The sequence below is a fragment of the Culex quinquefasciatus genome, chromosome 2 (genome assembly GCF_015732765.1).
Source record: "Culex quinquefasciatus strain JHB chromosome 2, VPISU_Cqui_1.0_pri_paternal, whole genome shotgun sequence".
NCBI classification, from domain to species: domain Eukaryota; kingdom Metazoa; phylum Arthropoda; class Insecta; order Diptera; family Culicidae; genus Culex; species Culex quinquefasciatus.
This window is the reverse complement of record NC_051862.1, coordinates 10,326,515-10,342,239: the sequence shown is the minus strand read 5'-3', so window position 1 is coordinate 10,342,239 and position 15,725 is coordinate 10,326,515. Positions and strand designations below refer to the sequence as shown.

General features: G+C 37.0%; 1 protein-coding gene across 1 annotated transcript in view; it reads left to right on the top strand.

Annotated features, from left to right (window-relative positions):
* The first annotated feature begins 2,010 nt into the window (after window positions 1-2,010).
* LOC6042374 (transcription factor collier) overlaps window positions 2,011-15,725 on the top strand; it is a 75,864-nt gene continuing 62,149 nt past the window's right edge. The window contains exon 1 of the mRNA XM_038257492.1: window positions 2,011-2,311. Within this exon, the coding sequence (XP_038113420.1) occupies window positions 2,190-2,311 (122 nt within the window). The 5' untranslated portion in view covers window positions 2,011-2,189. The remainder of the gene's footprint in view (window positions 2,312-15,725) is intronic.

Genomic DNA, 15,725 nt, shown 5'->3' with positions numbered 1-15,725 from the left:
TCCTCCTGTGTTATTATCACCAGAACCCGAAAAATACAGTTCACCCGCAGAATCTAGTTGAGAAATTTAGGCCCCAACATTGGTTACTTCGAGCCGGATAGATATTAGTCTAATGGAACAGATCGTCGGGGTCAAATCGCTGCGAGTGTCTCGACGAGAAAAATGCTCCAGTAAGGAAAAAGTCCGCGAGTAGTGATTCGGACGATTCCGATTCCCGGAGAGCGTTCCACGCGACCCTGAACAGCATTGGAAAAATATTTCTTCAGTGAAACAAACAAATTTCAACGTTCAATGATGAATTATGTTCCTGCCACAAATTGTCGAGGCGCATGAAGATGAGTGTTGAAATAATAAACATTTCGATACTGTTGTGTTTTCACAACGCAAAATAGTGGTTCAAGAAGTCTTAAGTTTTTTTTTTTAGATTTTTCAAATTTCTTTATGAATGACTCTCAAGCCACGACAGATGTTCAACGAATCCCCAGCACACCTTTCCTCATCAACCAAAGTGATTTTTTAAACAAAACACCATACCTTACACACGCCCCCATTGCAAATTGTTTAGAAAAAGAAAAAAAAAGAGTCCAACCAACCCAACCACTCCACCGATTGCAGTCACCTCTTCTAGTTGCACAAAGAAGGAAGGAAAGACGCAACAAGTCACAACTGCTAGAATTTAGTACAAGCGACGTAAAACATAAACAAACAAAGCCAAGTGGGAGTGGAGTGAGAACGACCGCGTGCTGAGCGGGCTTGCGAGAAAGAGCCAAACAGTGATCGCAGCGCAACTTCCCCTCTTTAGCTTTATATTTTCTCTCTTCTCTTTTGGTGAGAGAGTTGCATTCGAACGAAGGGGAGGAGTTTGGAGGATAATGAATGGAAATGCACTGTGTCTCGTTGGGAAATTGTTGGTCGAATGTTGGTCAATAGGATTCGGTGTGATCAATTGAAAAGGTTCAAGTTTTTTTTGGGGAAGATTCCTGGCACTTGTACGGTTTTCGGTATCAGTTCGCGATTGATAGGTTAGGTCTGCTTTACCGACGCGCGCGCGACACGCACGTGGCGATTAAGGAAGAGAGTGATAGAGCGTGAGTGAGAGCGAGGCGGAGCCTACTGGGACTGGGGTAAATTTGACTCCGGAGAGATATCCTTTTCAGACTGTTGGGAGTTGGCGCGTTTGGGAATTAGTACAAGCGCAGGGGTTCGGCGGGTTTCCGAGGGATAGAACGAGATGGCAAGAGGCAGCGGCCACCGGAGGGATTGTAAATCCGACGACGACTGCTCCGTTGCGTCGCGGCGGCTCTCTCCGGCCATGTATCCGGTGTGTATACGCACCAACACAGCTGTAAGCCCCAGCTGGGACATACAGCAGCAGCAGGAGTACGACGACAGCGTGTGCCGTCTCGTTCTGGCGAACGGGTTTGGGTAGCGGGAAAACTCAAAAGTTAACCCAGAAGGAACAGAGCAGAGCGGAGCGAACGAATGTTTCCAGTGGCAGAGAACCAGTAGCAGCAGCAGCAGCCGCTAGTGTAAAACTCCGATCGTAACTTTGGCCGCGTGCTGATTTCAGTTGGGGTTTAGCAGCCACACGGGACGAACGTTTACACTCTCTGGAGATCTGACCCGCCCGGGAACCGGAACAGGCCGTGTTTTTCGGGAGTGTGAGGTGAAGCAGTAGCAAATCGGACACTGGAGACCAACAGCGGTAGCACCTGTGGTAGACGTCGATAGTGGAACATGTGCGTGGAGAAGAACCAGTAGAGGTGACACACACGTCTTCGACCGGGACCTGTACGTGCGGTGATTTATGTGGTTTTGCGGAAGTTTGGGTTTCGATCCCTGGTGAATAACGAATTGTGTTGTGTTGTTGTCGATTAGTGCGTGAGAAGAAACAACCGGAAGTGTGACATTCGTAAGCTTCTGAAGTGAAGTGTCTTGTGTGGTGAATCAGTGGTTTAAAAGAAGCTACCAAGCTCAACCCATTCAGGTCCTCCGGAGGAACCTGAGTGGTCCACGGCACCTTCTGTCAACAAGCGGTCACAATAGTCGTCACGGTGTACGACAACGGACTAAAGCTGCGTTCGGACGAGACCGTGCCGGGCTTCAGCTCGGCATCGCCCTGGCCAACGCTTGAGCTCGAATGGGGCCGGAAGCTGTACCCGTCGTCGGTGCCGCGCGGCGCCGGTGGCATGATGTTCGGCCTTCCGCCAACCGGGGCCGACATGAACCAGCCGCGCGGCCCGATGACCTCGCTCAAGGAGGAACCGCTCGGAGCCCGCGCCTGGATGCAGCCTGCCGTCGATACCACCAAGTAAATACAAAAGCCTGAACATCGGGCGGGCACTATCGCACTTTAATTGTGCCAAAAATTTACGACCGCGACCATAAATCACGGGAATCTGGCAACACTTCCGCCGTAGTGTCATCGATTGGCAACGCGAGCGCGCCACCTCTATCAGCACTGTCATAATTATTAATGATCCGCGAGTCGCGATAACTGACAGTATTTCATCGCGGCTTTCATCGCTGCGCGCGAGAGAGCCTAAATCTCTAACATTTCGCGATAAGCCGCGGTAGTTGTGAATTGTTTAGGTTTTTGCGCCATTTTGCGCGCGTCAGGTGACAAAATCTAGCGACCGCATCTAGGCAGGCTAGGGGAGAGTAAAAAAAATACGCGCGTTGATGATGGTTTTTCGCGCCAATGATGATGATGGCAGTAGGCTGTTGGTTTGAGGGGGAAAATTCGCGATAATCATTATCGCTGGCGCCTGCAGGTTATACTACGTGCGTAACGCGTGTGGGATTCCCGTTTTTTTCTCGATGGGGTAGACGTGCGGACTTTTTATTGTTTATGTCGGGGCCGGGCTTTTTTCGATCCAAAATATATGGTTCATAAAAACGATAAAATTTGTGCTGATAGGATGGCGCGTGGTACGTTTGGGCAGTTGGGTCAGCGGGTCGGCGGGTTCATTGAATATTTTTCGCAATAAATTAATTTGTCTAAAATGGTCGAACACTTCGTAAATTGTTATTGCGGGATTTAAGTTGAGCGGATTTATTGCCAAGTGTAATTGTTTTTGAAAACAAACATTTTATTCGCACAAAAAAAAAAACATTCAAAGAGACAAGATAAAAAGTGAGTGCAAAAGTGTCCTCTTCAATGTACAGGAAACGGTGTTGATTTCAGCTTTCAGCTATGGAAGTGATTCTCAGTCGTGAAAACTTTCTGAGCGCAGGGCGAAAAAGCGATAAACTTTCTTCTTGCCCTTTTGCAGCGTGGATGATCTGAGATTGGAGGGATGTGGTAGTGGAAATTGAGGAGGGAAATCTCGTTTGTAAAGTGTTCTTTTAGGGTTTACACTGTAAATTTTGATGAAAAAAAAACGTTGGGCAAATGTTTCATTAGAAACGCGCATTTTTTTTTTATAAATTACAGATTATTTTTACTTTATTTAAGTATGTGTATTGATCAAATTATTCAATTCTGCATTTTATACGAAACTTCTTACTTTTTGGTTGTTTCGTTCAGCATTTATTTTCCCTAGCTTATGTTGCTATCAATATTTCAAACTTGAGTTTCAAGATATAAAATATTCAAGATATAAAAGAGAGAAAAAAAGCACATTACAATATTTGATAAATTTTGAAATATTCAACTCCAGTGATGGCAATAAAAATGTGTTGAAAAGTTTTTTTTTATTTGCCAGTTTTTTGAACTGGTATTTTTTTTAAATTTTCTTACTCTTGCTAGTGCTTTAGTTAATAAAATAATTCTTGAGTTTTTTGAATGGGTCCTATAAACATATGAAACAAAATAGCTTATAGGACCTTTAAAAAAAACTTTAGAATTGTTCCAAAATGGATTATAATGCGACACACAGCTGATAGGAACTCCAAAACTATGTTATGTACTGCAAAAACTAATTGTATCTTGATTATTGAAATCGAATTGAAAATTTAAACTGTTTAAAAAATGGATGACGAATATTTGCGATCTGAAAATAAGAATCATTTTTGAGAAGGTAAACGCTAGGAGTAAATGATAAAGCAAATTGGTTGGACATGATTTTATTGAATATGGGGATGAGATAAAAGATCAAAAATTATATGTAAGGGCCTTATCTGAATACCATATTGAAGTTTTAAAAGATTTTTATGTTTTAGATGAGATCATCACAATATTATTTTTGAGTTCAGGGAGCGACAAATAAATGCACTCAAAACTCTTTTGTTTCCTCAAAAAAAGAGATATTGATATTTAGCTAATACGCACCAATTTCTAGTGCTTAATTTAAAAATTTTAAACTAATTATGGCACTCTTTTAAGGCATCAGATATGAAAATTTCTTAAGCGTGTGTGTATTTCTCTGTATTTTGAAAAAAAAAACTCAAAAATGGTTTAGATCACAATCAATTAAGCCGTTGCAAACAATCTTGAAAGTGTGTGTCTCAAAACACTAGCTAATAAATATTTATTATAGTTGATTGCATTTCTAATTACATAAAACAAAATTTTTGTTTTCATTTAAGAAAGAAGTTTTTTTTAATGTATTCCATAAATTTAAAAAAATAATTGCAGCTTCTTCATTTTACTATTTGTTGCAGACTTTTTTTTGTGAATTTATAAATACTTTTCTGTCCATCTCGATTGTTTTCAGCCCTCTTCGTATTTATTCAAATTAGTAAATCTAATTAGTGTGGCTCTTGCTGAAAAAAAACTTCTGTTGCCACTAAGCATATTTTTATGTTTTTTTAAGATTTTCATTTTTTTGCATGGCCGATTCAGTTTCAGTTCAGTTTAGTTTTCAATGTAATTTTTAAAATGAAAAAAAAAAAACATTTTTATTTTGATTCAATAATTGCAATGTGCTTTAAATGCGTGTTTTTCACTTAAAACTCCAAAAATATTGACTTATTACGGTCTGAAAGTCATTGAATGGAAGAGGAGTTTTTTTCATAAATCTGCTCTTTTTGTTGTCATGCAAAGAAATGGCTGGAAAAAACTCAAATTATACGTGTTAATATTTTTTTTAAATTCTAGATTTAAAACTAAATTAGCAACGAATTCATTCTAAATTTTTTTAAATATTTTTAAAATTAAATTCATATCATGAAAATTACACTTTCTATCTAATTTGTATTTTTATTTAAAATATTGTATGAGGCGAGCCTTAGATAAATTATCCTTCTCATGTTTCTGATTAGCTTCACAAAAAAACTAAATCTGTGTAGAACAAGAATTTAATGAATGCTCATCAAAGTTTCTGCAATAAATATCATCAATGCTAGAAAACATCTGGAAAAAGTAATTCAATCTTATGCAAAGAATTCATCAGTTATTTTAAATAAAAAATATTTAAATAAAAAAAAGTCAACTCATCTAAACCCAACTCACCGTGCACCCTTTCACAGGCCGATACCTGAACGCAAACCGATGTTCCATGTCGAAATGCCGCCGCGTGAAAGCTTTCTTCTTGTTTGGAAAATCAGTCAGCTTCAGAGGGATCCCCCCGTCGTTTGTTCGACCTACAGTGAATCCAAAAGTGAAAAAAAAGCAAAGCGGTAGCAATTTATATCTGATACCGCCAATCTCGGGTTTTTGGTCGCTTTTTTTCCTCCCTTTGCTTGCTGTGCTAACTTTGGACTTTCGTGCGCTGTTTTGGCGGAAAGTGGCGACGGCGGCACACGCTGAATAAATTTTCCCTCCCGCCCCCAACTGCTCGGTTTTTCCCCTCTTTGTGGAAAGCTCTTTTGCCGCCGTCCTCACGCCAAAGCCCTCTTCAAGCAGGGGAGGCAAGAAAAAGGGGTTAAACGGTTTAAATCGGCTAGTAATCTTGACACCTTTGCTTGCTTGCTTCTTTTTGGTTTGAGAGGCCGTTTTTGCTCACAACAAGGACGTCAACGGTTCAGAACTAGAGCGTCCAATTTCCCGTCCCGGGAAAAAAATTCCCGGGAATTCCCGGGATTTCCCGAAAAAAAATAATTCCCGTTTCCCGGGAAATTTCTAAATTTCCCGGGAATTCCCGAAATTCAAGCGGAAGTATACATTTTCTTAAATTTTTGGAGCAATTTTTTTTGAAATTGCTCTTAAAAAATTAATAAATGAACAAACTTAACATGATTTTGTTCAAATAAATGTATCGTTGAGATTATATATAATTAATCAGATTATCAGAAATTATGATATCAGAATTATTTCTGATAATATTAATTTTTGAAGCAACTTGGAATAGATCTTGCTTAATGAGTACTAAATTATTACATTTAGGTAAGCTTTTTACAGATTGATGTTATTTCATCAAAACAATATTAACTCCTTACCTCCAAATTAAAATTGAGATTTTTTTACGTTTTTGTTTACCAAGATCAAATGAGATGAAAATCGAATTTGTGCAAAAAGAATTAATTCAATTGGTTGAATACCTAGTACTAAAGAAATTACAATTTGAAGTAAAAGAATTATGGAGCACTGGTGCAACTACAGGTGTTAGAGGGTTAAATGTGAAAAAATAGAAGACTTTTTGTGGAATGATGTTAATTTATCGTATAATTTAAATCATATTGCATAGGGGAGCGGTCGTGGCTTAATGGTTACGATGTTCGCTTTATAAGCGAATGGTTCTGGGTTCGATACCCATCTGCTCCCAACGAGAAAGTTCTGGACTCATTGAATTTGGAATTAATGAAAAAACATGAAGCTCACGGCGGGGTTCGATCCCCTGTCCTTAGGATTGGCAAGCAAAATGCTTTCCACTTAACCGTGGAACATTGGTAGCTTGAGGAGGAATTAGACTGGTATAGTTGAATCCAACAATCGGACAAAGAATCATTGAATGCAAGTTGAACATCAGAACTCAAACAAGATTGCATGCAAGATTTGCAAGCGCAGTTGAAATTGAATCTAAAAATACCTCGCTAAAAATAGCCTGGGCGACTGATAGAATTCATCCAAAAAGAGATGAGAAGAATTGAAAGCATTCCCATTAGAAATGAGAACACACGAAGAATTATAACAACAATGCAAAAACGGTCGTTACCACTCGCCTAGGGTGGCTCCTCAGACCATTCACCTTCCAAAAAACCGTCCAACTCCAAGCGAAACTTACTTGAGGATACCGTGGAGATTTTCCCTTAATACTCTGAAAAAAGTGGAGCATCAACACTTCCCCGTCTTCCAAATCCCCTTCCTTGTCCCTGGTGCGCGGTGGAGATGGGAGCGGCCGGCAATGGACGGCTGCCATGGTGGTGAGAATCTGGTTCAGGTGGAATTGGTTCTATTCCCAATTATCGATTCCTAGGCAACTTGGGCTTAGACAATCATCACATCACATGGCGAAAATCCAGTCTGCAATCCGCTAAAATCACCGTCTCCTAGCGAAGCGAAGCAAAAAAAGCAAAGTAATCCACTTTAACGACCCCCGGGTCTTTTGTGGTCTCTGATGCAAGTTTCTGCTCATTTCTAGGCGTCCGAAGGTTATGTGTGGTGAGTCACTCAAAACCGAAGCGAAGCGAAGCGAAGCGTATAATTTAAATCATATTGCATAATAATACAAAAAAAATCATTGAAAAATTACTTTCTATTGTTTGTTCTCAAAAAATGCTTGCTTCAAATATTTGAAAACATTGGGTTGTTTAGAGTAAAACCAACACTAAAAAGCTTTACCATTTGTTCAAGAGCTGAAACCAGTATTTGTCATTAAAAACATAATTTCTGCATGTTTTTTGTCTCATTTCAATAAACTGGTCACAGAGGCAAGTTAAAATTTCTCATAAAAAAAAACCAAAATACATTTTCTTGTAATTGAATGATTTTTTAAATGCAGTCAAGCTGTTAATTGATCTTCACACTTATTTAAACCATTAATGTTGATGTACTATACAATTTTGTTGCATAATATTAATTAAAACCAAGATCATAACAATTTTCAATAAATTTAAAATTTCCCGGGAATTCCCGGGATTTCCCGGGAAATTGGCTGAAAATTTCCCGTTTCCCGGGAAATTTGTAACCCCGGGAAATTGGACGCTCTATTCAGAACTGACGACGACGACCAGGTTTTTGTTGTTTCAGTTTGAGCGGTTTGAGAGCAGCACAGAAGACAACATTTTCATTTGTGTTAATTTTCTGTAATTTGTTGCGAGGCACAGTTTCGCTGGGCAAAAAGGTGAAGATTTTGTCTGTAAACATTGGGCAAGAAAAACTGCTGGAAGGATTTGGATTGGGAGGAAGGAGATTTTATCTAGGTACACACGGTTATTTGTGAAAGTGACAAGATTAAAGAGGGTGATTATTTGAATTAACGTCAATTTAAGATTAAAGGGTTGTATGATGATCGTTTTTCATAACTGATATTAAAGAGACCTAAGGCACAATTTTAATACAGAATATTAAAGTTTCTCTTTTTATTTTAAAACTTTTTAAGCAAATCAGAAAGTAAATTAGAGTAAAACGTTAAAAATCAACTAAAAACTGTAAAGAAAATCAGTGCGCCAATGGAAAATTTTCTGCAGAAATAATATGTTTCTGCTGGGGATGCTTTTTGTAAACTAAGGTTTTCTTTTAAATGTAAAACATTATAATAAAAGGCACGATGTTTTTCACTTAAGTTGTGGTATTTCACTACGTCACTTTTAAGTGGTATTTTATTATGTTATCTTAATCCATAAATTCAACTCAATCGTCGAAATGCTATTTCAGTTTGATTTTAGAATAGAAAGCATTTTTATCGTCCTCTTTTTTCATTCAATGTTTTTTTTATGTTTGTACAATTCAAAAAAAAATTTAGTTTGAAATTTTCTTTAAATTTCATGACAAAACATAGGCAATTGCGTTGTGTTTTTCTTTTTGATACAGCTTTTAGCAAACTGATATACTTCTTCACGTCAGTTTTTTCTCCAATAACAAATTAGGTGGGCATAGAATTTAATTAAAGCTTTTGTCACTCGCCTCTTGACGAGGTCAAGAGGGGGAGTAGGGAGCAAAAAACTAAATTGCATTTTTATCTATTAAAAATTAGCAATGAATTTACAAAAAAAATATTTTTTAGATTTTTTTCGTCTAATTTCCCGTAAATCAAATCAAATACAAAACTATGAAATTAGCAATGGCTAATGAATATGAAAAAAAAATCGCTGAAAAAACAATTCATGGAGTTCCTTACATATTTTTAAATCCCCTTTTTAAACTTATGTTCAAAAAAATGTCAAATATTTTTTCTGAATGTAATAGGCCCGTTTCAAGTGCTTTTGCTATTTTTTTTGTTGGATTTTCCCGTTTTTTGCATTAAAATTATGCCATATTCTTTTGAGTTGAAATAAAAGGCTCTAATGTAAAATCTATACTGTACTTAGCAGAGAAGTGCTCAAAACACATGAAAAAATATGTTTTCAACAAACTTATTAATTCAATGCATTTTTCTTCTCTTATGCCAACTGATAGGAATCCCTCAAATTCTCAAAATTTTATTTTAATTTTTATTTTACCAAGTAGGCTTGTTTCGAAACTGGAAATTTTCGTAATTTATTTGTAAATCAGAAAACGGATTTCTACTTTTTTTTAAACAATTTTTATGAGCAAGTAAAATAAATTTCTAAGTTATCAAAACAAAGTTATCAATCAAAACAACAAACAAAACATAATTTACATATATTTTTTAATATAAAAGAACTTTTACTAGAATTTAAAACAAAACTGTATGGATATTAAGCAAGTTTTACAAGTTCAAACATATTTCTATAATAAATTGAATGAAAATATGACAAATTTCATACCTTTAGAACTGCAGAACCGATAAATTAATCATGGTTGTCAAAAAGAAACTAAAGTTAGAAATTTGTGACACATATTTTAAACACTTAAATAACAATTTCATAGCGATTAAAAATATTTATTTGCTATTTTTATTTCCTTTAACGGTGCACATAAATCAGAGCTTTTGCACCCAGATTTTTGTTACAGACTTTTTGGTATCTTCAAAACTACGGGAACTATCTATATAATTTTCTATTCATCCCCTAAGTTACTGTTTTCATAAAGATTTATAGCAAAATTTGTCAATTTTTATAGTCAAATTATTTAATGATTGGGTTCGTAAGTTTAACAATTCTAAAATAAGAAGACAAAAACTTCCTTGGTTGCTGTGTACCCTTAAAGGTTTTAAGAAAGTAACGATTTTGTGATTTAAATAGGCTAAAATTTTGTAACTTCGAATAGAAAATCATCAAAACATAGGTGTGATTATTTGGCTCTAAATAATTATGCTATGTTTCCTAATAAATTCATTTAGAAGATTTTTAAAATAGAGAAATGTTTACAATATAATAATTTTGCTATTAATTGATTTGAAATTTATTCGACACTCGCTAAGATAAATATTTAAAATAAATAAATAAATTATAAATTTGTTGTCATGATTTTCGGATGAATTTATAATTTACAATAAAACTTGCAGCGTAAAAAGGATTGTTTGTTAACAAATTAAATTATTGAGTGATTCAATAAGACATGTTAAAAAGAAAATTCAACGCATTGATTTTCTTTCCGAAATTAAGGGGAAATTTTCTTCATCGTATTACACCTCCTCTCGCTTTTGTAGGTGAGAGAATTTCACTGACAAAAAAGTTTTTAGGGTAACTTCATATCTGGTAGTGATGAAACATTATCGGTATATTGAGAAGATCGGTATATTCAGTATCCTGAAATTTGAAACATAAGAAGCATAATTTTATTCATTTGAATTTCATAATTAAACTTTAAAATTTGATATGTTTTTGTCAATAGGATTGAAAATGTTTTCATCAAAACCTGTGCTACCAAGAAAACTCATCAAAAACATAATAAATAGTTCAAATTGCACGTAAAATGAACCAATTCCACACTAAATGAGAGCCACTTCCGATAACATCGTTGTCGTAAGCTCATTTCCAGCTTTCTCTTCTACATCAAGTCCCTCGTGACACTTCCGTTTCGTCCGGATTATATGGTCAGTTTATGCTCCTGAGTACGTGTTGTTGCAGGCTCGATTGCTACAAGCTGGCCGAGATGAATATGTATGACGACATCCCATGTAGTCCTGGCACACAGTCCGGCGAACGGAAACCCTGGAAGTGATGATGAGCCGTTGATGATAATGCTTATCCCATTTCGAGCCGTGGTGATGTTCTGCTCCGTGTCGATGCCTCAATTCAGAACCGTATCGAGAGAGAGACTAATGACGATGCTGATATGAGCCAGTCTGCTGCTCTCGATATCAAACGATTAACATTTCACCACGCAGTTGAGCTGCAGTTGAACCGAGGTGGTGGCCAAAAGGTTCGATGTTCCGGAACCGAACGCCACATAATCATGTGGTTAAAATTCAATTCAATTAATGTTTATAAAGCGGGCGCTCGTTTGAGCTGCTGATGCTCCCAACAGTGGTGGTCAACCTCGGTAAGCAAACATAAATTGGCAACCATCAAAGAGAGAGTGAGGGTGTTGATTGGGCTTGAATGGAACGGACGGACAGCATTCCGGCTACGCATTCATGGCCGATTTGGGGGTGGACCCGACAGGTGTATGTCCGGAGGGATTGGTACTGGGAGGGGGGGGGGGGTCCTCATTCCACTCGAGTTGGGATCAATTTTGCTCTTCCGGGTGCATAATGATGTGGCAGAAAATCAGATCCTTCCAGCAACATTCGGAAATCAACGAGGGGGAGGAGTTAATGATGCTTGAAAATCAATTGGCCACTTTTGGTTGGGAATTTGGTCATCGTTGAATTCTTAATTGGGATTTTATTCAAATAAATTTTAAATTCTAACATATTTTTAATCTGTACAACAAATCTAATACAAATGAAGATCGATTTCCATAAAAAGTCACAAAACTTGAAGAACCCTTCCAACATACCATAAAAGCTAATCAGTCCGATCGCAGAATCAACAGTTTGTCACATAATGGTCGCACTCACGTGAACCATCGAACCGTCATTAAACCTGTCGAGACGATTTTCGTCGAATTTGTGACCGACATCGAGGTGGGGGAATGAGACCCAACCTTCAATATCCTCATAATAGCATATGTGTCCTTTTATCAGTTTGGAAACCATCGGGCAAATGCGTGGGGCGAGAGACACGTAATTATGATTATGTCCTCGTGTGTTCGTCAAGTGTGATCAACAAAAAGTAGGATGACTCTGTCTCTCTCTTGCGAGAAGTACGAATAAAAAGAATAATGAAAGTGAAACAAAAGTCCCGGAAAGGATATTTGGGAATCACTTGCTTGTTCATGGTGCTTCGTGAGGTTCCCAAATTTGGGCTTATTTATTATGCCTGCTAATTAGGTTTTAATTATCGGTCGTGGCGGTGTGAGAGTGAATGGACTAATGTTAGTGATGTGACGTAACGTATCATGAAGATATGACTGTAGTCCAGCCGTGACCGATTTGTGACACATACACGCACAGTAATTGAGGTTAGGATTAATTAACTTGTCAATTTGGTGACAGGTTGGGCAATACGTGCTGGGTCCGTGATAAATAGGGTGCCTTTGAGCTTCAATTTGGTTCATAATATTTGGATATTATTTTCAATTGATAAATAATCTTCAAAATAATAGTGGAATAAATAAAAAAAATCAAGTAAATTGAAAGAAATTTGAGAAAATAAATACCGTAAACTGGGGTTAGTCGGGAATAGAGGGTGACGAGCGGGTATTCCCGGGAAATTGACCATTTTTGGACCTCTCGATTCCCGGGAAATTCGGTCGAGACTCCCGGGAAATTTAAACTTATAAATATCGAAGCAAAATTATGTGAACTAATCAGAAAAAAAAAACATTTAAAAAATTCAAAATTGTTTAGAACATTGAATGTCCAATGTTCGATGTTCAAGTTCGAATAAACCAATGTTTCTCTAATCTTCTTATTCAGAAAGTGTAAATTTTAACTTGTCAATAATTCCAATACTATAATTTAGAGAAGCCAAAAAAAGGTGGACCCAAATATTTACCTTAAAAATTATTTAGCAGTTACACCCCAGGTATGAAATCAAATGTTTTATTTTCAAATATTATTTTTCTAATTATTTGTAAAAGGGAAAAGCTTTTTCAAGTTAAGTTCAATTTCCATATCTTATCTTGAGCATAGCAATTCAATCTAGTTTTTTGTGAACATTTTGGTTTTCCTGATAACTGTAAATATTTTTTCAATGAATATTTAATGTTGAACTAAAAAATTTAAAAAACAATTTAATTTGTTGTTTTGAGTCGTTGTTTATCATAATGCAAAATTCCCGATAGTGGGAAATTATATATAAGCTATATTAGTTATTTTTTTACAATAATCTAATTACAAGTTTGTGAACCTTTTGAAAAATCAAACAGTGCGTAAATATTTTAAACTACAATTTTGAGTCTTAAAAAAATCAAGAAACGATTTAGTTTTTGCAGATTCAGAAAAAAAAAATAATCAAAAATTTTATATAGTTCCTCGAGTTCCTCAAAACAATGAGGCTGTTCAAATTAACGTTTCATAGAATTAGTATGAATTAACAGTAACTGAATTCATTTAAAAGAAACACATTTATTACCGTAATCTGGGGTGAATCGGGACTACAGTCTGAATAGGGACAGCAGTTTTTAGAGCACTTAAAGCTTTTAAATTTGGAAATGGATGTACACATTTTGTTGGCCTGAGTCTGTTCTAACCGAAACCAACCAGAAAAATCAAAATATTGTGCTCCTACATGGTTAAAACTGCTGTCCCAATTCGCCCCATGTGTCCCGATTGACCCCAGTTTACGGTACTTTTCATTTTAAATTTGTGACACTGTTGGCGTAGTAAAAAAAAAACTCCCGGGTCCCGGGAATTCCCGGGAAATTGTCAAGTTTAACTCTCGATTCCCAGGAAATTGAAAATCTCGAGAATCGTCACTCTCTAATCGGGACACATGGGGCGATTTGGGACAGCAGTTTTAACCATGTTGGAGCACAGTATTTTGATTTTTCTGGTTGGTTTCGGTTAGAACAGACTCAGGCCAACAAAATTTGTACATCCATTTCCAAATTTAAAAGCTTAAAGTGCTCTAAAAACTGCTGTTCCCGATTCACCCCAGATTACGGTATCAAATATCTCCAATTTCCTCTATAGCAGGGTGCACAGAACATGGGAAAGTGTTTCAAAATCTTGTGAAGCAAAATATTGCTGAATAATAAAACTCGTATTATGAAGATTTTTCGCACACATAGTTGCCGGGAACCGTGGTGTAGGTGCAAGTGTGGTTGCCTCTCACCCAGTCGGCCTGGGTTCGATCCCAGACGGTCCCGGTGGCAAATTTTGAGACGAGGTTTGTCTGATCACGCCTTCCGTCGGACAGGGAAGTAAATGTTGGTCCCGGTCTAACCTAGAGGTAAGGTCGTTAGCTCAGTCCAGATGTAGGAGTCGTCTCCCTGGCTCCTGCCTCGGTGGAGTCGCTGGTAGGCAGTTGGACTCACAATCCAAAGGTCGTCAGTTCGAATCCCGGGGTGGATGGAAGCTAAGGTGTAAAAAGAGGTTTGCAATTGCCTCAACAATCAAGCCTTCGGACACCTAGTTTCGAGTAGGAATCTCGCAATCGAGAACGCCATGGCAATGCTGTAGAGCGAATAATTTGATTTTGATTTTTTAGTTGAAAAATCAGCAAATATCGGAAACCATAAGTGAGAATGAACAACACTTTACCAAACATGCTCTAAAATAATCTTAGAATATAAAAAGAGCAATACAACAAAAGCAAAATATTTATGAGTCATTCTCCGCCATCTCACACAGCAGTTGCCCCGACCCCTCTTCGAATTTCGTAAAACTTTGCTCTAAGGGGTAATTTTGGTCCTTTATCATGAATCCGAGGTCCAAATTTTCGATATCTCGTGACGATAGGGCGGTACGATCCCTTGCATTTTTCTCGATTTTTACTAAGACAGTGAAGAGATTGAAAATTGGTGTCAAAGGGACTTTTGTGTAAAATTGGACGCCTGATTTGATGGCGTACTCAAAATTCCAAAAAAAACGCATTTGAAAAAAAAGTTTAAACCAGAGTTTCAAAATCGCTGCCATTTCCTGTTACTCAACTGTCAAAAATCGTGATACATGTCATTTTATGGGAAATTGAATGTACTTTTCGAATCTGAAAAAAAAAACCCAGGACATTTTTTTCAATTAGAACATTTTTTTTCATTCATTTCTTTTGTAACAAACAAATAATATTTATTTGAACAACACGAATTTCAGTTATTTGAAAAAGAAAGACCAATTTTCCGTGGTTCGATTTTGCGATGTTTTTTAGGGGACCTTTGGATAATGGATCTTCGAATGATAGTGTCTGCAAGGTTTTTCTCACAACATTCTGGGTAAATTTGACCGGAAAAGGATATTTTGAATTTACTGGTAAATATGCAGTTGCAAAATAAAATTAAAAAAAAAACAAATTCGTTTTCAAAGAATTTAAACAGGGATGGAATAATCACAAAAAATCAATTTCGCTCGCGAACTTTCTTCACCCGCGAAAGAGATAGGAGGCAAATCACGGAAAACAAAATCGCTCCCGAACTTCTCCAAGAAAATCAATCTGCTGATGATTTTTTGTGAATTTCCTTGTCAGCACCACTTAAAAATATGTATTCCACTTTGTTCACACACATTTCCCATCTACAAAATGTGAGAGGTCGTTTTACGACGTGTGACGTTACACTTGCTAGTGTAGTAGTG